The 25,788-nt window shown below is 39.4% G+C and overlaps 1 protein-coding gene across 1 annotated transcript in view; it reads right to left on the bottom strand.

The window, feature by feature from the left end:
• LOC115437552 (cadherin-18-like) overlaps positions 1-25,788 on the bottom strand; it is a 263,744-nt gene that overhangs the window by 11,942 nt on the left and 226,014 nt on the right. The window contains exon 8 of the mRNA XM_030160788.1: positions 17,756-17,870. Coding sequence (XP_030016648.1) covers positions 17,756-17,870 — 115 coding nt within the window. The remainder of the gene's footprint in view (positions 1-17,755; positions 17,871-25,788) is intronic.

Raw genomic sequence — 25,788 nt, 5'->3', positions numbered from 1 at the left:
TCTTCCCAGATTCTCTCCTCCATATCACATGTTTTATTTGTACAGGTTCAATCTGGAGTATGGTGCTGATCCATCCTGCTTCTGTTCCACCAATACATACATGAAGAATGGCACACAGCACTGTTTACATCAACACTTTTACAATAAGAAGCATTTTTAGACACAAAGAACAATTCTAGATTGTTCTTTCCTCTTTAGTCTGATGCTAAACTATCCAATAAATAATAGTGCTCCTAGTTTTTGCACAGGGATCATTAGTGTAAACGCTGACATGGCTGCAGAGCATCAGTATGATGGGATCCACAACAACCATGTCACATCCGTCCACTGACACATTTAGTGTTTTTGTGTCAGCTGGGATTGTTTTAGATCCACAATACCAACATTTAGGAAGAAGAGCACAATTATCAATAGGAAGTCTATAAGTTTATTCCTAATAAAGTACTGGTACTGACCAGAGCATCATGGGTAATGTCACGTCCGTCCACCAGCAAAAGTTTTCACATACACGTGCTATTCCAAATCCAATATTTATGAAAATAGAGCTTCCACTGTCAGAGAATATCAGTAGTCTGTGCACTAATGGATTAGCATTATTTACACACACTTCTATGACTTTAGGACAACTTTTTTTTTTTTTTTTTTGACAAAAACGGCCACTCATTTAACCCCCTCAGTAAATTTTAGCTGTTATACTTTATCAGAAGTGTCCACAAACAGTATTTTGTTGGACCACCTTTAGTTTGATTGAAAATGACAAAAACAATGACAAACAAATGGTGTCAGACACAACAAACCCCACCCCTTACATGTATTATAGCTTCTTTTGACAAGGATGCTTATTTTTCCTTGATGTATTATATTTATTTTCACATATTTACTATACGGTTAGGAGTAAAGCTACAAGCACAAACACTGTAATTAACCTTAATTAGCACAATTACCAATATAAACACAATGACAGTATGGTATATAATAATACACTAATGAAACCATCCCACTGATTTTCCCTTATTATGAACTGATAAACAATAATAATCCTGTTTATTGTATTTAGCTTCCCCAAATTAACCTCTTGTGAGCTGAGATTTGACATGTGTGTATGTGCTGATAATAGACCGATCATTTAGCATCACAATCTAATGAGCATGCTAATGTTGCACCTGTAGACCTCACCGGCCATCTGTCTGGACCGACCAATTAAAAGCTGAGTATACACAAAGGGGGTCATACCAAATTAAACACATTTTCATTTACCACAGCAGGGAGCAGAGCAGGTTTAACGCCTGAGGACAGCTGCAGATGGAAAGTGTTGGCCACGGCGGCTAAGCCAGTGTGAACGGGGCATTCAGGTGACAGAGCCATTATACTGTTTAAATGGGCAGTCTTTGGTGTCACATGCACCTGTTCAGCATGTTTTTAGGCTGGTGGTGCGATGGAGTGAACTCAGACTATCCCTGTACAACATATACAGGGTTTAAAGGCCAAAAGTTTGAGGAATGACACAAGTGCTGATTTCACAAAATTTGCAGCCTAGGTTTTTTTTTTTTTACCCCGCCCCCTGAAGAGGAAGCAAGGGGATTGTTTTTGGTTTGTTTGTTTGTTTGTTAATACTCTAGCGGCAAAATTCAGACCAAATTGGGTTTATAGATTACCAGTGACCCAGGATAGATATGATTATATTATGGGAAAAATGGGTCAACATTTGAAATTTTTATGATTTTTTTTTTTACCCATATACTCATAATGGGTGGAATTTTGAATGTTTGTAGTGGAAAAACTATTGGTTCAATTCACACCAAATTAGGTTTAGACATTACCAGTTATACAGAATAGATATAATTACATTTTGGAAAAAGTAAGTCAGCGTTTGAAATTTTTATGATTTCTTTAAATCTTTTTTTCCCATTTACTTATAAAGGGTGAAATTTCACGTCTGTAACAGCAAAACTGTTGCTTCAATTCATACCAAATTGGGTTTATAGATTGTGAGTGAGCCAGAATAGATCTGATTACATTTTGGGAGAAGTAGGTCAACATTTAAAATTTTTTTGAATTTTTTAAATCTGTTTTTTTTTTCTATATATTTACAATGGGTAGAATTTCAAATGTCTGTAGCGGAAAAACTATTGGTTGAATTCATACCAAGTTGGATTTAGAAATTGCCAGTGACCCAAAATAGATATGATTATATTTTGGGAAAAGTAGCTCAATGTTTGAAATTTTTATGATTTTTTTAAAATCTATTTTTTTCCCATTTACTTATACTGGGCAAAATTTCAAATGTATGCATCAGCAAAACTATTGGTGGAATTCATACCAAATTTGGTTTATAGATTGCCAGTGACCCAGATTAGATGTGATTACATTTTGAGAAAAGTAGGTCAAAGTCAAAATTTTTTATGATCCCCCCCCATTTACTTATAATGGGCAACATCAGCACACGCATAGACATGAATTTACAGTAACGACCCAAAAAAAACCTATAAAGTGCAACGTCTCAGGTTTCAGAAACCGTTGGAATTTTTCCAATTACATGAACAGTGAAAGAGTTACAGCCATCCAAACTGCATATGCACAGGGTGTGTCTTTATTTATTTATTTTGAACATGCAAAGAAACAAAATTAAACAAAACAAAGCAAAATAAGCCAAAAACAAAATAACACTGAAATGAACAGAATCTATCTTCAAATACGTGCAAGTCTGAATTTTGAAAAAGGTCGAAAAGGAGTAAGAAGACGAATAAACTCTGTCTTTGTCAACTTTGTCACTGGTGACACGTCAGGCGTTAAAGAGTTAACTATTTAGGAATCATCCATTTTAAACAAAGTCCGTCCATTTCCAGAGGTTCAATAGTAATTGTACATCATAAAAACTGAAGAACTAACACACAAAATAAACTTGAAGTGAAATGCAGTCATTAGACTTAATTCAAACTAAACTGAAATTAAACTCAAACCCAGAGCCTAAATGCATGTCTGTAAGTTTACAGAGTTGGTCTTCTGTCCAGGCTGCACGGTCAGCATCCACTACAACAAGGCCCAAGGATATTGGAGGGTAGAAAGTATCGACGCAGGAGGGAAGTTAAAGGACACAAACTGAATTAGCGAAGAGCAAATAATTGCTATAGGGAGTGGAGGAGCCGGTCGTCCACTGTCAACAATGTTATCGATTCTTCACTGACTGACTGAGATGGAAGATGGAGGAGCTGACAAGTGGAGCGGACGGCAGGAGAAGGTGGCGACAAACCAAGTATGAGTTTAATGACAGGAAACACCAAGAAGAAGGGGAGACAAGATGAGTGAAAATGAGGGCAGGGGGAGACGGGGGTGAGGAACGAAAACAAATACTTGGTGTCGAGAAGAGGAGAATTAAAGGGAAGTGAGAGAAGCACAATATACATCCAGGTGGAGAGAGGTGAACAGAGGTGGAAACCAGAAACATATCAAGAACCCACATGAGATGAACTGAGGTCATAGGAAGACACAGAGCAGCAAGAGCCCAGGATTTCCACAGTGATCCGTTATAATAACTATAGATATTTGACTTCATTAGAAATGAGTCTGACACAAATATATAGATAAGATAATTTAGGTGGCACATAAGAACGCACTACCTCTGATGCACTTGAAATCAGAATTCTGTCTAAAAACATTTTATCAACAAGTGGTGGTGACCCAGAATAGATCTGATTACATTTTGAGAACAGTAGGTCAAAGTTCAATTTTTTGATGAATTTTTTTAAATCTTTTTTTTTCTCCCATTTACTTATAATGGGCAAAATTTCAAATGTCTATAAAAACATCATTTTCTTTTTTAGTTTACTTCAAACTTGGCACATATATAGAGGCAATTGATATGATGACATCAGCTGGATCAATGCTGCAATCTATAAACCAAATCTGGTTTGAATCCAACCAACAGTTTTTCTGATACAGACATTTGAAATTTGGCCCATTATAAGTAAAGAGGAGAAGAAAAAAGATTTTAAGAATTCATTAAAAATTTGAACTTTCACCTATTTTTCCCAAAATGTAATGAGATCTATTCTTGGTCACTGGTAATCTATAAACCCAATTTGGTATGAATCCAACCAATCATGTTTCTGCTACAGGTGTTTGAAATTTGGCCCATTATAAGTAAATGGGGGAAAAAAAGATCTAAAAATTCATAAAATTTGGAACTTTGACCCGCTTTTCCAAAAATGTAATCACATCTATTCTGTGTCACTGGCAATCTATAAACCCAATTTGGTAAGAATTCAACAATAGTTTTGCTGCTGCAGACATTTGAAATTTCGCCCGTTACAAGTGAATGGGGAAAAAAATACGATTTGAAAAATTCATAAAAAAATTGAACTTTGACCTACTCTTACCAAAATGGACTGACATCTATTCTGGATAATTGGCAATCTATAAACCCAATTTGGTATGAATTCAACCAAAAGTTTTGCTGCTAGAGCGTGAACAAACAAAGGAACAGACAATCCGAACAAAAAACAATACCCCTTGCCTCCCTTTCGGGGGTGGGGGTGGGGGGTGATAAGCAGTATATAATCCATATTTGAAGGCTTTCAGATGAGCAGGTGCTACATTTACAGTATGAGATGGCATAGTGTTACTTATGTATTGAATCTCTATTAAAAATGAATAAACATTAAGGTCTAAATGTCAAATTTAATGTTCCATCCACACTAATGTGTTTGTACTGGTCTGTGGTCACTTTTGCATTATCATGTGGATAGAGAATAAAACGAAGGGCCCTGAAGGTCTTGTACCCAAAGCAGGTTAGATTTCATCACTGTAACCTTTTATCTAAATACAGTTTTTTATCATTTACCAATTTCATTAATAGTAACATAGTGAAGCTGCTTTTCAGATGCCTTAATGGACTGGCTCTAGAGCCTCTGAGTGCCTGTGTGCGTCGGCTGCAGAGTCGTGGCAGGGTCACCAGGTCCTCAAATGGAGACCGCAAGGTGCCTTACAGAAAAGCTGCCTTTGGTTGGTCTGCATTCTCCGTCAAAGGAGCTAATCTGTGGAACCTACTCTCCGTTGAAATAAAATCTTTGACAAACTTAGGTTTATTCAAAAAACGAACAAAAAAATGGATGTACCAGAAACAGCAGTGTACTCAGGTTTAATGTTGTATAATGTTTATCTGTTTCTTTGCTTTAACCTGATTATTTTCTTTCCTATACCACAGTTTTGTATGTAAAAGGTCATTGTCCCTCCATTCCTCTCAGTATTTTAACTTTTCATAAAAGCCCATCTAGGGACCGGCGCTGCAAATGAGCTTTTGCTATCAGCACTATGATGCATGCATGGGATTGCTGTGTTACAGTTGGTCTATGTCTTTTGTATTTGTCCCTATCTAATAAACCAAATAAATAAATAAATAGAAAAGCACTCTGAGAGCACAGACCTCCACCAAGGCAGACCAGCCCCCCCCAATGACCACCAAAATTTAATCATTTGTTCCTTGTGCCAGTATCAACATTTCCTGAAAATGTCATCAAAATCCTTCCATAACTTTTTGAGTTATCTTGCTAACAGACAGACAAACAAACAAACAAACAAACAAACAAACAAACAAACAAACCCCGATGAAAACATAACTTCCTTGGCAGAGGTACAAATATCTGTATTTGTATGGACAGGGTATAAGAGGTTGGAAGCCTTACTAACACTGCTGACTTTTGATTATGTGAAGCCCAGTTTGCTAAAAGCGTCTACATTTTTGACATGATGAGGTGCCACCGGAGCAGAGGGGGGCCGCTATGGGACCAGGAACGGTGAGGGGGGGGCTCTTTAGGGGCAGTGAGGCTGGAAATGGGGCAGTGACATTAGGTGTTCCATGTTCATGAAGGCCAGGGTGGGTGGAGCTGATGCCAGTGTGGGGGCTGAGGACACAGTCATATTTAGACGTGGACCATTTGGCAGTGGTGTGGTTTGGCCTTAACTGTTAATACTTTATTATTCCTGAGTGTTCGTAACAGTGGAACAATAGGTGTTCTCTGCAGCATTTCACAAAACACACATTATTAACCCCAACTGTGATCTTGAAGTTATTTCAGTACTTAAACTAAAGCTCATTATACACTGGATGAAAGAACAAGTTACCTACTGTACTTTTTATGAACAGTTATTTCTATTCCACAGAAAAAAAAAAAAAACACACTTATGACACTCCTACGTTTTCTTTTAGTTCAAGGACTGAGGTTAAAGTGACTTCATGGCTTTTCCAGTTGACTTCTATTTAAAGGATAACGTACAGGATGGTCAGTCATAGTATATTTCACAGTAGAAGTACCATACTGCTATGCACTAAAGAAAGAAACCAATAATGTGGCAAAAAAATAAAAAAAAATATTGATATAAACAAGTTTTGATAGATTTTAAATTATTTCATTAACAGAAAATAGTCTGATTCTATTTGTGACAGTATTTTGTGTCTTGCACAATTAAACTTTTTTTTTTTCACCTGATACATTTAGTCTTTGTACTTGCTCTGTTTTATTTCACCTATTTATTTCTCCTTCCCTTTTTTTTGTTTTCAAACTTTTTTTCCTTGTTTTTTTTTTATATGCAAAATAAAAAAATAATAAATAAATAAATGTGGAAACAATGTCATCTTCTACAACATTGATTCACCAGTAAAGCCCATGGAGTTGGATCAATGACAGTGGATGGACACACTTGGTTTATATTCAATTATTGATATTTTTGCTGAAAAAAATCACTTTTTTCTCATTTTTTTCTGATTTGATACAATAACCTTTGAATTTCATCTGAGTTTTAATGAGCATCAACATGATCAGTGAATCAAATAAAGGAAAATACATCATTTACACCAAGAAATCTTCAAATAAAGAGGATAATATTACAATAAATGGTGATAAATCACTAACAAAGGTTAAATATAGATTTGGGAACTGCCACAAAAGTACCACTGGATCTTTATGGGTTAAAGCAGGGGTCTCAAACATGTGGCCTGGGGGCCAAAGGTTCCAATCTGGCCTGTGGGACAAATTTGCAAAGTGCAAAAATTCCACAGTCCAGGCTGTGGAACTCATTTTAGTTCAGGTTCCACATACAGACCAATCTGATCGACAGTCAAATAATAACAGCAGAAGAACCGACAAGAAATAATGACTCCATGTTTTCTTCTCAGTTTGATGTGAAAAAAAAAAAAAAAAAAAAAAAATTACATTATCCATTCATTCATTCATTTTCTGAACCCACTTTATCCTAATATTACATTATGCCTATAAATATTGACAATTTCAAATTTTTGTCTTTGTTTTAGTGCAAAAAATAACATGAAATTATGAAAATATTTACATTTACAAACTATCCTGTGACAATAAAATGTGAATAACCTGAACAAATATGAACAACCTGAAATGTCTGAAGGAAATTCAGCCCAATTTGAATTCTTTTCTGCCTGTTCCTCAGTGTTTAGTGTCTTTGTAGATCCGATCCATAATGCACATGTAGAAATGAGAAGTTGAGGCATGACATTGTTAAAATTACATTTATTTTTCTTCAGAAATTTCATTTTTTTTCCAGGTTATTCACATCTTTTTTTGTTTGGATAGTTTATAAAAGTAAGTATTTTCATTATTTAATAGGGGTTTTTTTTTGCACTAAAACAAAGACAAACATTTGGACTTGTCATTATTTAGAGGTTATTATACTATTATTTTACTGGTCCGGCCCACTTCAGATCAAATCGGGCTGAATGTGGCCCCTGAAAGAAAATGAGTTTGAGAGCCCTGGGTTAAAGGGACATAAATGTAAACACAAGGATATGATTGGATTTCTGCTTTTTCACAAGACATTTTTTGCTTTAGTTTCAGTATCGTCACCTGGAATCCTGCTACCAGGCTCCACGCTGTGCAGAGGTTCAGATAAACAACAATCCTTGCCTGCAGCGTTTGGCTTCCAGACTCCTGTCCATCCTGTCTGTCTGAAACACTGTCTCATTACTGAGATTGCTGTTTCCTCTGTTGTGCATCTATCTTAGGTCAAACGTGAGAAAACAGTGCATGGAGGAGTCGTAAGAAGATGGAAAAGAAAATGGAATTTGACAGAGAGAAAGTGAGAAAGAGATGAAGGGATACAGCGATCCGGGGGGGCGGGGGCATCGAGGTGAAACTCAGAGGAGATTGGGCGAAGACCACATGAAAAGACGGAGGACCGAGGCTGCGGGAACATCACACAACCTGACACCTTTTTGAAGAGAAAGGATGGCCTCTCCCCTCCTGTTTATTCAGCACAGATAGAATCATAAACTAAATGAGGAGAAGAAACAAACTGAAAACCCCAGCAGCGGGGTAACCACGGCAACGACTCTGTCAGTTTTTCTCTTGGACACTAAAGTAGATCTTATTTAAGGGGAAGGAAGGGAGGGGAGGCGTTACCTGTTCCACAGAAAGCACAGAGCAGACTGTTGGCTGTGATAATGACTCCAGCAGAACGTGTTTATACAGGACGCATCCACAGACCAGGAGTGTGTGTTGAATTTCTGACAACAACAACAACAACAACAACAACACTAAGCTACAATTTAATGCGTCCCAGTCACTGCTATACTTTTAAAATGAGCCGAAGCCGTTATTACTGAATTTGGAATATCTGATGGTGTCATTGCTCCCAAATTCACCTAGTGTTTCCATAACAGGTGGGTCTGATACACTTGTACTAAAGGACAGCTCTATAGAGGGTCTGCACGTGACGTCACCGCTAGTGGAAGTTACCGCGGTTCTGCCCACTGAGTGGCAGAAAGAGGGAGATGAGTGACAGCGTTGGCTTCAATACCGTCTAAACTGGAGAACAATATTTAATAAAAAAAATGGGGCAGAGCTGTTGTGTGACTGACTGTATGAACAGGTTCTTAAAGCAGTGGGAGCTATCGTTTTACAGACACCGAAAGACAAAGAACACAGAAGGAGATGGATCCACAAATCCAGGAAACCAAACCTAGATCCTGTTTGGTGTCAGCTAACATTCACTGATGCTGTATTTCTGGGTCCAATCAGACCTGAAATGATGTTTTGTTTTGGCTGACGTTCCTTCTTAGTGCAGCTCTTGGTTTCATGATCAGATCTTTCCTGGTTTTTGTCTGCATTTTGTGATTGTGAACCTTGTGCTCCTACATGATTAGTAAACTAACTGAAACTGAGGCTAACCTAGTTAGCTTACTGGCTGACAGTCTGTAAACTACTGTCGTCATGCGGCGTCCGTCGTCATCGTCAGTCGTCCATTACAAAAATTTCAATCATCTTCTTCTCCGAAACTACAATTCCGATTGACTTCAAACTTGGTATACAGCTTCTTTATGATGATGTCAACAAATGTTAGTGAAATTATTTGGATCCGGATCTGATTCTGGATTTGGTGCGACTTTGAAAAATGTCCCCATTATCAGAGATAGGAAGTGGATGGATGCAATAACTCAGTAAATCTAAATGATCTCCAGTGTAAATGTCTCCAGTCCAGCCCTGATGGGGAGATGACCCAAACATAATGTTCACATGCTGATCAGGATCTTCTTCTGGATCCGGGAACTTACGGAAAATTTAACATGGGCTCTTATGGGGAAAACATTTCAATCGTCTTTTTCTCCTAAACTCCAGTTCTGATTGACTTCAAACTTGGTATACAGCTTCTGTATGAGGATGTCAGCACAAGGGATTGAAATTATTTCGATCCGGATCTGATTCTGGATTTGGTGCCACTTTGAAAAATTTCCCCATTATAACAGATAGGAAGTGGATTGATCCAATAAATCAGTATCAATGATATCAAGTTGGAATTTGAATTTTTCACAGATCTGATTGGAATATGACCAAAACATGGGCTATTTCTGTAATAGAATAAATACACAGAACTGGGGGAGAATAAAAGGCATCTGGATACATTTCCCAAAGCTTTGAATTTGGCCGGTAAGCTACAGGACCATTGGTCCGATTTTTTTTCAAATACAGGGGAACTGTAGAATAAAGCTACGATGGAGTATTAGGTTCTGGGCCTTAGTTTTGGAGCCTTTGGATCAGCTGGTTCTGGTCCTAGTTTTAGACCCTTTGGATCAGCTGGTTCTGGGCCCTAGTTTTAGACCCTTTGGATCAGCTGGTTCTGGGCCCTAGTTTTGGAGCCTTTGGATCAGCTGGTTCTGGGCCCTTGTTTTGGAGCCTTTGGATCAGCTGGTTCTGGGCCCTAGTTTTAGACCCTTTGGATCAGCTGGTTCTGGGCCCTAGTTTTGGAGCCTTTGGATCAGCTGGTTCTGGGCCCTAGTTTTGGAGCCTTTGGATCAGCTGGTTCTGGGCCCTAGTTTTGGAGCCTTTGGATCAGCTGGTTCTGGGCCCTAGTTTTAGACCCTTTGGATCAGCTGGTTCTGGTCCTAGTTTTAGACCCTTTGGATCAGCTGGTTCTGGGCCCTAGTTTTGGAGCCTTTGGATCAGCTGGTTCTGGGCCCTAGTTTTGGAGCCTTTGGATCAGCTGGTTCTGGGCCCTAGTTTTAGACCCTTTGGATCAGCTGGTTCTGGGCCCTAGTTTTAGACCCTTTGGATCAGCTGGTTCTGGGCCCTTGTTTTGGAGCCTTTGGATCAGCTGGTTCTGGGCCCTAGTTTTAGACCCTTTGGATCAGCTGGTTCTGGGCCCTAGTTTTGGAGCCTTTGGATCAGCTGGTTCTGGGCCCTAGTTTTGGAGCCTTTGGATCAGCTGGTTCTGGGCCCTAGTTTTGGAGCCTTTGGATCAGCTGGTTCTGGGTCCTAGTTTTGGAGCCTTTGGATCAGCTGGTTCTGGGTCCTAGTTTTGGAGCCTTTGGATCAGCTGGTTCTGGGCCCTAGTTTTGGAGCCTTTGGATCAGCTGGTTCTGGGCCCTAGTTGTGGACCCTTTGGATCAGCTGGTTCTGGGCCCTAGTTTTGGAGCCTTTGGATCAGCTGGTTCTGGGCCCTAGTTTTGGAGCCTTTGGATCAGCTGGTTCTGGGCCCTAGTTTTGGAGCCTTTGGATCAGCTGGTTCTGGGCCCTAGTTTTGGAGCCTTTGGATCAGCTGGTTCTGGTCCTAGTTTTGGAGCCTTTGGATCAGCTGGTTCTGGGCCCTAGTTTTGGAGCCTTTGGATCAGCTGGTTCTGGGCCCTAGTTTTGGAGCCTTTGGATCAGCTGGTTCTGGTCCTAGTTTTGGAGCCTTTGGATCAGCTGGTTCTGGGCCCTAGTTTTGGAGCCTTTGGATCAGCTGGTTCTGGGCCCTAGTTTTGGAGCCTTTGGATCAGCTGGTTCTGGGCCCTAGTTTTGGATCAGCTGGTTCTGGGCCCTAGTTTTGGACCCTTTGGATCAGCTGGTTCTGGGCCCTAGTTTTAGACCCTTTGGATCAGCTGGTTCTGGGCCCTAGTTTTAGACCCTTTGGATCAGCTGGTTCTGGGCCCTTGTTTTGGAGCCTTTGGATCAGCTGGTTCTGGGCCCTAGTTTTAGACCCTTTAGATCAGCTGGTTCTGGGCCCTAGTTTTGGAGCCTTTGGATCAGCTGGTTCTGGGCCCTAGTTTTGGAGCCTTTGGATCAGCTGGTTCTGGGCCCTAGTTTTGGAGCCTTTGGATCAGCTGGTTCTGGGTCCTAGTTTTGGAGCCTTTGGATCAGCTGGTTCTGGGCCCTAGTTTTGGAGCCTTTGGATCAGCTGGTTCTGGGCCCTAGTTTTGGAGCCTTTGGATCAGTTGGTTCTGGGTCCTAGTTTTGGAGCCTTTGGATCAGCTGGTTCTGGTCCTAGTTTTGGAGCCTTTGGATCAGCTGGTTCTGGGCCCTAGTTTTGGAGCCTTTGGATCAGCTGGTTCTGGGCCCTAGTTTTGGAGCCTTTGGATCAGCTGGTTCTGGGCCCTAGTTTTGGAGCCTTTGGATCAGCTGGTTCTGGGTCCTAGTTTTAGACCCTTTGGATCAGCTGGTTCTGGGGCTGGTTCTGGGCCCTAGTTTTGGAGCCTTTGGATCAGCTGGTTCTGGGCCCTAGTTTTGGAGCCTTTGGATCAGCTGGTTCTGGGCCCTAGTTTTGGAGCCTTTGGATCAGCTGGTTCTGGGCCCTAGTTTTGGAGCCTTTGGATCAGCTGGTTCTGGGTCCTAGTTTTGGAGCCTTTGGATCAGCTGGTTCTGGGCCCTAGTTTTGGAGCCTTTGGATCAGCTGGTTCTGGGCCCTAGTTTTGGAGCCTTTGGATCAGCTGGTTCTGGGCCCTAGTTGTGGACCCTTTGGATCAGCTGGTTCTGGGCCCTAGTTTTAGACCCTTTGGATCAGCTGGTTCTGGGCCCTAGTTTTGGAGCCTTTGGATCAGCTGGTTCTGGGCCCTAGTTGTGGACCCTTTGGATCAGCTGGTTCTGGGCCCTAGTTTTAGACCCTTTGGATCAGCTGGTTCTGGGCCCTAGTTTTGGAGCCTTTGGATCAGCTGGTTCTGGGCCCTAGTTGTGGACCCTTTGGATCAGCTGGTTCTGGGCCCTAGTTTTGGAGCCTTTGGATCAGCTGGTTCTGGGCCCTAGTTTTGGAGCCTTTGGATGAGCTGGTTCTGGGCCCTAGTTTTGGAGCCTTTGGATCAGCTGGTTCTGGGTCCTAGTTTTGGAGCCTTTGGATCAGCTGGTTCTGGGCCCTAGTTTTGGAGCCTTTGGATCAGCTGGTTCTGGGCCCTAGTTGTGGACCCTTTGGATCAGCTGGTTCTGGGCCCTAGTTTTGGAGCCTTTGGATCAGCTGGTTCTGGGCCCTAGTTTTGGAGCCTTTGGATCAGCTGGTTCTGGGCCCTAGTTTTGGAGCCTTTGGATCAGCTGGTTCTGGGCCCTAGTTTTGGAGCCTTTGGATCAGCTGGTTCTGGTCCTAGTTTTGGAGCCTTTGGATCAGCTGGTTCTGGGCCCTAGTTTTGGAGCCTTTGGATCAGCTGGTTCTGGGCCCTAGTTTTGGAGCCTTTGGATCAGCTGGTTCTGGGCCCTAGTTTTGGATCAGCTGGTTCTGGGCCCTAGTTTTGGACCCTTTGGATCAGCTGGTTCTGGGCCCTAGTTTTAGACCCTTTGGATCAGCTGGTTCTGGGCCCTAGTTTTAGACCCTTTGGATCAGCTGGTTCTGGGCCCTTGTTTTGGAGCCTTTGGATCAGCTGGTTCTGGGCCCTAGTTTTAGACCCTTTAGATCAGCTGGTTCTGGGCCCTAGTTTTGGAGCCTTTGGATCAGCTGGTTCTGGGCCCTAGTTTTGGAGCCTTTGGATCAGCTGGTTCTGGGCCCTAGTTTTGGAGCCTTTGGATCAGCTGGTTCTGGGCCCTAGTTTTGGAGCCTTTGGATCAGCTGGTTCTGGTCCTAGTTTTGGAGCCTTTGGATCAGCTGGTTCTGGGCCCTAGTTTTGGAGCCTTTGGATCAGCTGGTTCTGGGCCCTAGTTTTGGAGCCTTTGGATCAGCTGGTTCTGGGTCCTAGTTTTGGAGCCTTTGGATCAGCTGGTTCTGGGCCCTAGTTTTGGAGCCTTTGGATCAGCTGGTTCTGGGCCCTAGTTTTGGAGCCTTTGGATCAGCTGGTTCTGGGTCCTAGTTTTAGACCCTTTGGATCAGCTGGTTCTGGGCCCTAGTTTTGGAGCCTTTGGATCAGCTGGTTCTGGGCCCTAGTTTTGGAGCCTTTGGATCAGCTGGTTCTGGTCCTAGTTTTGGACCCTGGTTGTCAGTCCTGATGAAACCATGTATATTAGTTTCAGGTCCAAATAGCGCTGACCCCCTCCCCCCTGGATCAGGTCTGGATCCTCCATGTGGGTCCACATGTCAGTGTTCATGGACCACTTGTTCTTTGGTAGCTGGTACAGATCCATGTCCAGTCCAGCTGTCCTTTCATTCCAGATTTCCCATGTTCCTTTGCTCTGGCTGTGTTTACTGCTATACTCCGTCATGTTGAGCAGGTTGGTTTAAGACACTCAGTCTGACTGAGAGGGGCGTGGCCTGGGGGGAAGTGACGGATGTGCAGACCCTCTATTTATCCATTTACTTCAGTTGGAGACATTTGGCTCATGCTAATGTGGCTATCGCTACTTGCGTTGTACAGATGAAGGGTGTGTGGCTACCTGATCCGCACCCGGAAACCAGATCGGTACCCCGCATGCACAACGCACAGAGAAACACGTCTACATCCTGTCACGTGTTTTACTTTTCATGAGCTATTCACAACAGTCTGACAATATTTCAATTTTAGAAGCATACATCAGCATTGTTTAAGCAAAAGATCCATTTATTATTGAGAACATTTTCTTGTCTGTTACTTTTCCAACAATACTCGCTTCATCTTCAGAAGTGGATCGTGGTTGTCCATGAAATTTAACACAAATCGCTCATTATTATTTAGCTGTCCTGCTGGTTTGCCTGCCCAAAACTAATACTGTTTAAAAAACTATATTTAGTGTTGGTGTGCAAGACAATGGAGGAAACAGTTTCTACGGAGTTTGAACAATTTTTTACTATGTCATCAATGAAATAAATCACACACAGCTTCTCGGTATTGATCAAAAACGAGATATTGGGACCCGGCACACCAACTAGAGGAGAAGAAGACTGTAGCCTGAGTTGTTCCTGCAGAACCTACAGAAACTGATGTGAATCTCATGCAATGGCGGCATGTTATTTTTTTATATATTATTGTTATATTAACAGTTTTGTACGCAGAATCTGTCGTAAATGACAACGGTGAATGATAGACGTGATGTAATTTTGCACATACGGGGTACTGATCCGGTTTCCGGGTATGGACCAGGTAGCCACAGGGCGTGTAATGAATGTATGCAGAACTACTTCATCATTTGTTTTAACCCTTTAACCCCTAATGTGTCTGTGGTGAGCGTTCTGAATGAATGATTTACTATAAATATTTATAAAAATTCAACAGTTTGCTCAATAGAAAACATTAGGAAACGTGCTGATAGAACAGACCTTGCCCTTTCCACAAACATCTGAGCATGCTCAGTGCACCCCCCACCGTCTGCGCAATGGACGACAAAACCCAGAGCAGCGAGAGAGACCAACTCACTGGAAAAACAATATAGGTTTTCTTTTTACACCATTTTTGTTTTTTTTTTGTTTTTACTGTTGCTTGTAGTGTTGTAGTGGTTTTCCTTTTTTTTCTTTTTCTTTTTTTTTTTTTTTACTGTTTTTACTGAGTTTTGACCGTGCAACTGCCTTTATCCAGTGTGAGAATGTGAGAGCAAATTAATAATGGGTCAATAATGTAAAGTGCTTTGGGTGCCTAGAAAAGCACTAATCCATTATTATTATTATTATTATTATTATTATTATTATTATTATGTTGGAGTTCAACCAGGTGCCAAAAACAGGTGGACTGATTTAGAAAAGAAACTAAAACTCCCGAGCCAAAACTCCCATACTTGTTCAGTGTGTTCCAGTTCACAGTTCATGTTCAACATCCTAAATCTCTTATTGCTGTTCATTCTGAGTGCCTTATTTAGTAAAAACCTGTCAAACTTCAATTCCTCTCTTTGTCTTTTTCTGTTATTCCACCCGGTTTTGACCCTAAAACACACAGTAAAGCTGATTTTAAAAAAATAAAATAAATAAATAAATATATTTTTTTTACATTTTTAACAATTTTATGATGTTTTTAAAAATGTTTTGAAAATTTGAAAAGCAAGGTATATATGGCATATAATATACAGTATAGTATGTAGCATATTAGCAATAGAACAAAGTCAATATCATGTGAGTGAGTGAGTGAGTGAGTCCTTTGGTTTTGCTGTAGAATGAATGAATGTAGAATGAATCAAAGGTTCCACTGATATTCCATTCAAAATGCATGTGTGTCTTTTTGACCCTCCTATGGAAGCTTTGGGTAATAATACAAAATGTACAATTTAAAAAAATGTATTAAAGGTAAGGTAAAAATGTAAATGGCATGATGTCAATAATGTGTTTTTTGAGGAATACGTGGAATTTGAAATATCAATTTTTCATAACAAAGATATTCTAAGAGAACAACTTCACCGCGTCATTTTTGACCCACTGATGCATCTAAGGGTTAAACACAGACAGCATATATAAATGTTTCAGTTTCCTCGTCTTAAAGGAATGGCTGCAGATGTGCAGCTCCAGAGGCGCAGGTACATTATTCATTGCATATCTGAGATGGTGGAGTCAGGTCACAGTCAGCCAGGCTCTGTCCAAAGGACAACAAATCATTTATTCCTGCAAAATACTGGACTTTTTTTTTCTAAGACTGATTCTTTGAGCAAATGTACACAGAATATTGTATAAAACCTTATTTATATTAATCATGCAGCCATCTGAATATAGCTAAGATTGATATGATAAATCTGCAGTCGAATGTATACACTGATAAGGTCACAGGTACACCACCTAAATGCATACATACATACATATATACATACATATAGAGAATGTTTGGTCATGAATAGTTAATTTCCTTGTTGTTTATGTGGGAAATGATGGAGCTTTCTAATACCACACACTTTTCAGTCTCAGAGTCATAATGTTTATATGAAATGAATTGTAAGGATTTATACTATAGTGCACTTTAACCCATAAAGACTCAGTGCTACTTTTGTGTCAGTTCCAAAATGAATTTTTCTCTGTATTTAACCTTTCTTTAGTGATTTATCACCATCTATTATAATACCATCCTCTATATTTTGCGTTTTTTTTTTTTTTGTGAATATAATGCGTTTTCTTATTTTCATTTCATTGATCGTGTAGATGTTCATTAAATTTCAGATTAAAGTTGAGGGTTATTATATCAGAAACTAAGAAAACTGAAGAAAAAGTGACTTTTTCAGCAAAATCTCTCATTAACTGAACACAACCCAAGTGTGTCCATCCACTGTCATTGATCCAACTCCATGGGTTTTACCGGTGAATCAATGTTGTAGAAGATGACGGTGTTTCCACGGTAACTACGGAGCCTCTGAACGTCCAAATGGGTCATATCTGATGACCATGAAAAGATGAAGAACTGTATTTAACCTGAATTATTTCACCATATTGATAGATTTAATGGTTCAGAAGTTATTGATGGTTTTGGTCGATGGTGGATGTTTGGGTCTTTATGGGTTAAATATTGAAATCTACCTCTGGGTCTCAGATAGATTTGATAAGATAAGATAAGATAAGATAAGATAAGATAAGATAAGATAAGATAAGACTTTATGGATCCCACCATGGGGAAATTTAACAGTATACAGCAGCAATATAAACACACCAGTGCAAAAGAAAGGCAGGTAGAAATAAATGTTCTTAAAGTAAAAAAAAAATTAAGTATAAAATTTATAATTTGTATACGCCATGAACATTTACAAAGCTAAGAACCCTCCTTGAGTTAGTCAGTCTGATGTCTCGTTGCCAGTATTTGACAGACAATCTGTCCAGGATCATCAGCGCCTTCAACTCCAAACAGAACAGTGAACATCATCAAACTCACCCATGTAGAAGAAACACTATGATTTCATTATCAAACTCCATTCTTTTCATTTAGAACTGTGTCCAGTGTTGAAAACAACAACAACAGTGTTCCAGGCTTTTTATCATTTGGTCACAATCAGTATTAACTAGCTGATAGACATGTCTGCTTGGTTGTGCTGCAGCAGTTCTTTCTACTATAAAAAAAAAAAAAAAAGCTTTCAAGAGCTGTGCTGCAGTTGAAGTCATACAGTATTCCCATCTGTCGCTCCTTAAATTGCAGTATTCTCAGTACTTCTATACACAGTGTTTATCCCAGATGGTCTGTTTATTGGACTCTTACCTCCATTGTCTCTGATGGTAAAATTAGGATTCGCTGGAAGCTCTGGAGGCACACGGAAGGAGAATTTTCCATTTGCAAAGTTGTCCCGATCTGCAGCTCGAATCGTCTGAATCACCTGATGGAAAACGAGAAAAGCAATTCTGTACAATTAATGACATAGAAGATACACTGTAAGACCAGATAAGTTGAGTTTACTTAAAAAATCTCAGGTAGGTCATTGCCTTAAAAATTTTTTAGCAATGAGTAATGAAAACTTGAGTGTATTAAAGTCAAATGCTTGATTTGAATGGAATTACTATTTTAAGTCCAACACACTAAATGCTAAGTTAATTTAACTTAAAATTTGTTCCACTGTCAATTGCTTTATATATCATTAACTTAAGTTGAAATCTTTTGCAATATAAAGTGCTTTGTGTAATTATTAAACTTAATATACTGTAGTGTGAATGGAAATTAGCTCCATGTCATTTGGCAGTACAGGAAGTACCGATAATTTGGCAAGACGTTAAGATTTATATTATAGAAGAACAAGTGTACATGAACAGTAAAGCCATAGTTCTTCCTCTGGCTGTGACTCCTGGTGCAGCTGTACAAAAATACAAAAACAAACACAAAAAGGCCAATAAACACTGACATACACACATTCAGTCCAAATGAAAATTAACAGCACAACCCCGCTGAACCCCTGCACAGAAAAAGAACACATTTACAACAACATGCCCAATACCCACAATGCAATGCACAGATAAAAAGGTGTGGTCAGGACTAAAACTGAGTGATTTAATTCCATTCAACTGAAACTTTTTCATTCTTTCGACTATGTCGACAAATTAGTAGAATATACTGAACATTTTATAGTAATGGAATAAAACTGAAATCATTTAAGTACATTGTAATTCAAGCATTTTATTAAATACAAATTCCAGGCTTACAGTGAACAATCATTTGGTCATAATTCTGTATTTACACCTCACACATCTGATTCTGTGGTGTCATTACCTCCGCCAAGGAGGTTCTGTTTTGGCCAGGGTTTGTTTGTTTGTCTGTTTGTCTGTCCGTTAGTGTGCAACATAACTCAAAAAGTTATGGACAGATTTGGATGAAATTTTCAGGATTTGTTGGAAATGGGATAAGGAAGAAATAATTAAATTTTGGTGGTGATCGGGGGTGGGGGGGCCCACGGGGGGGCCCATTTCCAACAAACCCTGAAAATTTCATCAAAATCTGTCCATAACTTTTTGAGTTATGTTGCACACTAACGGACAGACAGACAGACAAACAAACCCTGGCAAAAACATAACCTCCTTGGCGTGGGGGGGCCCACGGGGGGGGGCCACTGATCAGCCTTGGTGGAGGTCTGCGCTCTCCGAGTGCTTCTAGTTTTTTATGTATTTTTTTGTATGACAGACCTACATAAGCTTAATTCTGACAGAATATTAGTTTACTTTCTTCAACAGCATCCAAAATCAAAGTAATAAATTGTTATATTTCTATGCAGAAACATTTTTGTAGCAAACTAGACTTATCTGAAGTGATTCTGAAGCACATACAGACACATTTTCTTAAAATTAAATACTGGAAAACGTGATTTTTTTTTTTTTTTCACTGAAAAAAATGCCAAATACAGAGCATAATATTAGTATAAACAGTGATGAATCACTTAAGGAATGTTAAATCTATGGAGAAATTCATTTGGGAACTGACACAAAAGTAGCACTGGGTCTTTATGGGTTAAGGTAAAAGCGGTTTCATTTTTTTCTGTATGTACTATTGTTTCAGCTGTGTCACAAATGTATTGATAGAGGGATTATAATTGTATTTTAATTATATATATATATATATATATTATATATATTTATATAATTTTAATTATAATTGTGAGTTAGGGTTGTATTTATTTTTTTTAGACTGGACTTTATTTCAGTGTGTATGGATCTGTTAGGTCTCCTTTTGTTATTCGGATCTCTATTTCTTTTTATTTTGCACAGCTGTTCAATTCTCAGATCAATCCTTCCCTCTCACTGGGAAAACCTTTATGTGAGTTGATACAACGCGCTGTAAGCCCAGACTTTGTATTTTACTAAAATGCTTGAATTACAATGTACTTAAATGATTTCAGTTTGATTCCATTACTATAAAATGTTAAGTATATTCTACTAATTTGTAGACATTGTCAAAAATATGAAAAAGTTTAAATTGAATGGATTTGAATCACTCAGTTTTAGTCCTGACCACACCTTTTTATCTGTGCATTGCATTGTGGGTATTGGGCATGTTGTTGAAAATGTGTTCTTTTTCTTTGCAGGGGTTCAGCGGGGTTGTGGTGTTAGTGTTAATTTTAACTTAATATGTGCATGGCAGTGTTTATTAGCCTTTTTGTGTTTGTTTTTGTATTTTTGTACAGCTGCACCATGAGTCAGAGCCAGAGGAAGAACTATGGCTTTACTGTTGAGCAATGATGGTTTTAGTACAATGGGAAATTTTAAACCTCAACAAATTAAAAACACTGACTGTATTGAGTGGTAACACTGAGCTAACTTTGCCTTAACTTCCAACTGCACCACAATAAATCAAGTTGAATAATTTTACAAAGCAATTTATGTTTCAGTAGGAGTATTTTAAATCAACTTGGTATTGAGTACAATGAACTGATGATATTAACCCTCTGGTATCCAGGTGAGCCTTTTAGGCACACTTTGCACTTCATTTTAAAAAACTTCACGTTATTTTTCACAATTTAAATCAGGTTAGAATTCAAAAGTTGTTCATTTGTGCATGATCTTTAAAATTCTGTCCACCAACTCAAATGTGCACATTGTAAACAAAAGAAAATGACCAGACTAGCATCTGTCTGCACAGTGTGCCTAAAACGCATTATTTCTAACATTTGATCTGTATGATTAGGACTGAGCTGGATTTACAAAAATAAAATCAAATTAGAGCAGAAAAATAAATCAATATATAATATTTAATAGTTTGATTCATAGGCGTGCCTTTTACACACACTTGGTGACAGATGCTAGTATTTTTGTACATTTGACCTAACGCCAAAAATAATAAAGCAAATTAACCAGTGTTGGAGTTAATCACTGACATATGCCAGGATGAAAAAATCAAATAATATGTGATCCACTTTTTATGTAGTATATTGAAAAAAATTTTTTTTTTTGTGTTTTGCATAAAAAAATGGTGTGTTCACATTACAAACACAGCATTTAAAGGGTTAAAAAATGAGACAGTTCTTGAGTATTTGGTATTTTTATTTATGGCTCAAGTTAATGAAATAGAAAAAAGTGTAAAAGAATTAAAAACAAACTGTATGAAAAATTTTTTTGACATTATTCCACAAGTGTGCAAAAATGGCACACTTGGTGTTTAGTAAGGGCCTTGCTGGACCTGATACCAGAGGGTTAAGTCTGATGATTATATAAAGCAATTGACATTGCAACAAATTTTAAGTTGAATTAACTTGGCATTCAGTGTGTTGGACTTAAAATAGTAATTCCATTCAAATCAAGCATTTAAGTTTAATACACTCAAGTTTTCATTACTTAAATTTTTTAAGTCAACGAGTTCCCTCAGATTTTTTAAGTAAACTCAACTATTTGTTCTGGAAGTGCATTGGGTTTAGTTGTTATTTTAGACACGTATACAGTAAACCTGCCTTACTGGAGATGGATATGTGTTATATACCTGCATATTTCACATCTGTATTGGGTCTTATTATGACTGTGGTGCCCTACAGCCTCTATATCTGTGTACTTCTGAAACCTCTCATACTATAGTCCTGCAGTTCTATAGACTATTGCTCACATTTTTTATATTTTATTTTTGTGTTTTCTCAGCCACCCTTGGGTTATGTAAGCAGCCCCAGTGCACAGATATTAGTTGAGTCTGCAGCGCTTCAAAGTTTTTCAGCATTATTGAGTAAAAACTCCATAATTATCTGTCAGAATACTGTAATTGAAGTGGTCTGACAAGACAAGAACTCAACCCACTCAAAAGTAGATTTTTGGAGCGGTTATATAATCACAGGTGTTTTCAGACAGGTAGTGGAGTTTAACTTTTTATCGGGCAAGTGACTATTTTTGGTAATTTCCACAAACATTAAATATGGGGCCAGTCCTATAAGGAGCATGTTCATTTTTATAACACTATACAGTGATTCAGAGAGATTTCATAGACATTCTGAAGCTGTCAATAGTGAATATGAGTGATTTTTGTCAATTTATGACCTTCTAACAATTATACTACATTAAATGTCCTAAAACTACATGATGTTGTTGACTTTAATACTGTTATCATAATGTGTAAAGCCCATGACCATAAGCTTCCCTACAGTCTACAGGAGATGTTTGAGCTGAGACAAAGTCACTATAATTTAAGGGGAACTGAAATCTACAAGGAAATTAAAGGTGGGGTAGGAGATCTTGGAAAAATGGTTGGAGCAAACTACATTTTGAAAAAACACAATTCAAAAGTCCAAACCCCTGTCTTCAGACATCCCCCTGAAGCCACACCTCCAGAGTACTGGCACACGCAGCGCTTGTTCCCGAGGGTTCATGAGCGCTGCACAGCATTGTTTCACTTGGTGCCAGCCCTGGCTCTGGCTCACGGATCCATGCATACCTCATTCAGTCTCCTCCAACACCACCGTTTGTCAGCAGATCAGCCCCACTTCATACCTGTCTGGCTAACATTACATTCCCTAGTGATTTATGTTAGAGACAAAACAATTTCCTGGTGAACTTTCCATCCTAATATAGCTAATATAGCCAAGCTCTGGCTTTGGCTTCGTTTCGTCTACAAGTGCTCCAAGCCTCTGAGAACATGGAAGTCATGCTTGAAGAGGGGTACATGCAGAGGGGGGAGGGACAAATGGAGGGGAGCGTGATGTTGGTTCCATTCTTGTGACTGGTTACAAGAACTGAAAACGGTTTAAGGATCCAGTTCTGTTTGCAGAACCAGTTCCATTTAAAGGTGTCCAAACACTGTGCGATTATTTCGATCGTTGCACGCAGCTCCATCTCAAACTGTGCGAATCAATGGTAAAGTCAGGCTCACGATTCATGTTCTCACACTGTACTGGTATGTGACCTGACTGCTCACACTGTAGGACCATACACCAGAGGACGCACAACACGTTTGAGTGTTGGATCCAGAAATACAACGTTAAAATACCAAGGAATCTGTAAGCGCATTGACGATTGTGTATTGGCGTGAGTCATGAAATGGTAGTGCTAAACAAAAACCAACGAGCTGCTTTGGTAACATGTGCCATTATCTGTGAGGAATCAAAACAGAAGAAAAGACGACCACGTGTTTGGTGCAGGAATTGTTTGTCCAGACGTGGACAGTATGGGCTGTCATCCTACAGCAAAGGGAACTAGAGGGAAGCTGCAAAAGCTAAACTGCACTAGGACAACAGCCAGCTACTGTTAGCTCGTACGCTACTGTACGCTTCTGTATTGGCGCATGCACAGCGTGAGAATTTGAGGCCCATGGGCTCGTGGCAGTGCTTTGACAGTGCCATACCCTCACCAGGAGCGAGCAGGATTTCAAACAGCTCCATTTTCCTTGCGAACACACGATTGCTGGTGGTGAGGTGTTAATGGCTTCTCCTTAGCCCATGTCCACTGCACCAAACACCACACACAATCAGAGGCACATCTGGACCCATCCCAGAAATAGTTGCACGAGTTAGAAGTCATCTCTAAAATCGCAGTGTATGGCCACCTTCAGGAACCAGCTCCGTCTAAGGATCATTGGACTAGTTTTGTTTCCAGAACTCAGAACCAAGCTGTGCTCTGACCTCCAAGCCCCGCTTAGCGCCCTCAAAGCCCTGGCTCCTGTGGGGCTTGGAGGGGCTCTAAGCCGCAGTGAACCGGGAGACCAAGCCGTACCTTCACGGACCTCGGATCTAGTTCCAAGTAATGCTCTCCATCAGGTCCGAGCCATAAATGAATACACATTTGCACTCTTCGACTGTTTATATTTTACTTAATGATGGCGAATGTCATTTTGTTTGACTTCATTAATGCGATCCCCAACTCCCAACTCCCACATCGCCACGTCGTGCCCTGCAGGAAGCCGGGCTACAGGCTCCGAGCGCCGGCTCCTGCGGGCTTGCAGACCAGTGCGCCAAGCCGCTACACAGGAAAAAAAAAAAGAAAAAGAAAAAAAAGAACCAAAAATACGATATAATTGAATAATAATCTAAAGTAAAAACAATAGAAATGCAAATCAAATGATATACAGCCTTAGATTTTTTTCGTAAATTACAGTCCTTTTCAGATGCTTTTTAAATAATAATAAAGCAGACGATTGAAGTTCAGGTCGTAGATTCATTCAGATTTCATCAGATTTCATTATATGAAAGCTCAAAGGCAGGATGTGGGTTGCGGATGTAGATTTGGCTGCTGCAGCTTTAAATAAATGAGGGAATGTAAAGTTGTTGGAGCTGAAAGCTGCAGGATGACCTCTGATTAGAGGTGTTAACGCTGTTTTCAGCCACTGCAGCTTTTAGATCTGGAGCATACGGTCCAACTCCATCGTCTGCAGGATTCTGAAAATGGCTAAAAGTCAGAGAGAGGTTAAGACGGTGGTGGTCAGTGTCTGAACGTCCATGTGTGGATGGAAGACAGGAATAATTCAGGGACATTGAGACGCTGAAATATTTAGTTTGAGCTTTTGTACTGGTTTTAGCACCTGAGAAAGGTCCTTAAAAGTCAATATCTATTTACATCTATGCTATATTTAGAATATTTTCTCCATTTTCCGTGCTGTCATGCAGCTCTGTCTCATGGGAAAATGAAGCCCTGAAGTGGTCTTAACCCCTTTAGACCTGGAACTATATTCATGGCAGCTTTTAAAGGAATTTTACTCTACATGTGACCTTTACCAAGCAATTTATCACCATTTATTGTAATGTTATCTTCTGTCAGATGTCAATACGTTTTGGGAACAGTAGGTCAAAATTTAAGTATTTTATGAATTTTTATTTTTTATTTTTTTTCCTCGTTTACTTATAATGGGTGAAATTTCAAGTGTCTGTAGCAGAAAAACTATTTAGTGAATTCATACCAAACTGGGTTTATAGAATACCAGCCACCCAGAATAGATGTCATTACATTTTGGGAACACTAGGTCAAAGTTCAGATTTTTTATGAATTTTTAAACTCTTCCCATTTACTTATGATGGGTGAAATATGTGCGAGGGGCGGGGTTTGTTGGGCCTGGCACCATTTGTTGAATGACTGTTTTCAGAATAATTAATAATAGCTTTCTTTTATTTAGCATCATAAAGGTCCTTTCATGCAAAGACACAGCTTAACATGCTTAAAATCCCAAAGACAGCAACGACGACATGTTAAAATAAGCAATAATAGCAACACGTGTGAGGAAAAACAAATACACACAAACAAATCCAGCAGTTCATTAATGTTCCTCCAGTTCTGTTTGCCTTCTGGCTGGGCTGCATGAACCAAAACAAGATTTATTCCTATTTCATTAAATAAAATATGTTTATTGATCATGGTTGGCATATAAAGACCTGCTTAATTCCATTTATTTATTTATTTTAAATTTAATTAAAAATGCCAAATTGGGTGGTGTAAAATTCATCCTAAACAGCTGTAATCATATCCCAGTTATAAAGCTACAGTGACAAACACAGTGAGACGGCAGATGTTTGTGAATGTCGAGCTTATCTGAAATAATACATTCCATCCTGTTACCAGACCCAGTTGGGACTCGTTAAAAATCCATCAGAGCCTCGGATCAAAGCGGGAGAGCCAATTTCCAACACTTGCTGCTTGGCTGTTGCCACATTCAGTAATCACACAGAGATGAACTGGTCAAACCCGAGGTAAGAGGTTTTGTGTTTTCCATAATTTGGTTAAACACTGAACCCAGAATATCTCATTTCATTATCTATTTAATTTTTTTTTTCCTTTCTTTCATGCAATTGATTAGTGACAGAGTGAAGGTTAATCTATAAGCATTTCAATTACATACTATGCTTCTGATAGGTA

The sequence above is a fragment of the Sphaeramia orbicularis genome, chromosome 17 (assembly GCF_902148855.1).
Source record: "Sphaeramia orbicularis chromosome 17, fSphaOr1.1, whole genome shotgun sequence".
Lineage (NCBI taxonomy): Eukaryota > Metazoa > Chordata > Actinopteri > Kurtiformes > Apogonidae > Sphaeramia > Sphaeramia orbicularis.
This window is presented reverse-complemented; position numbering and strand designations above follow the sequence as displayed.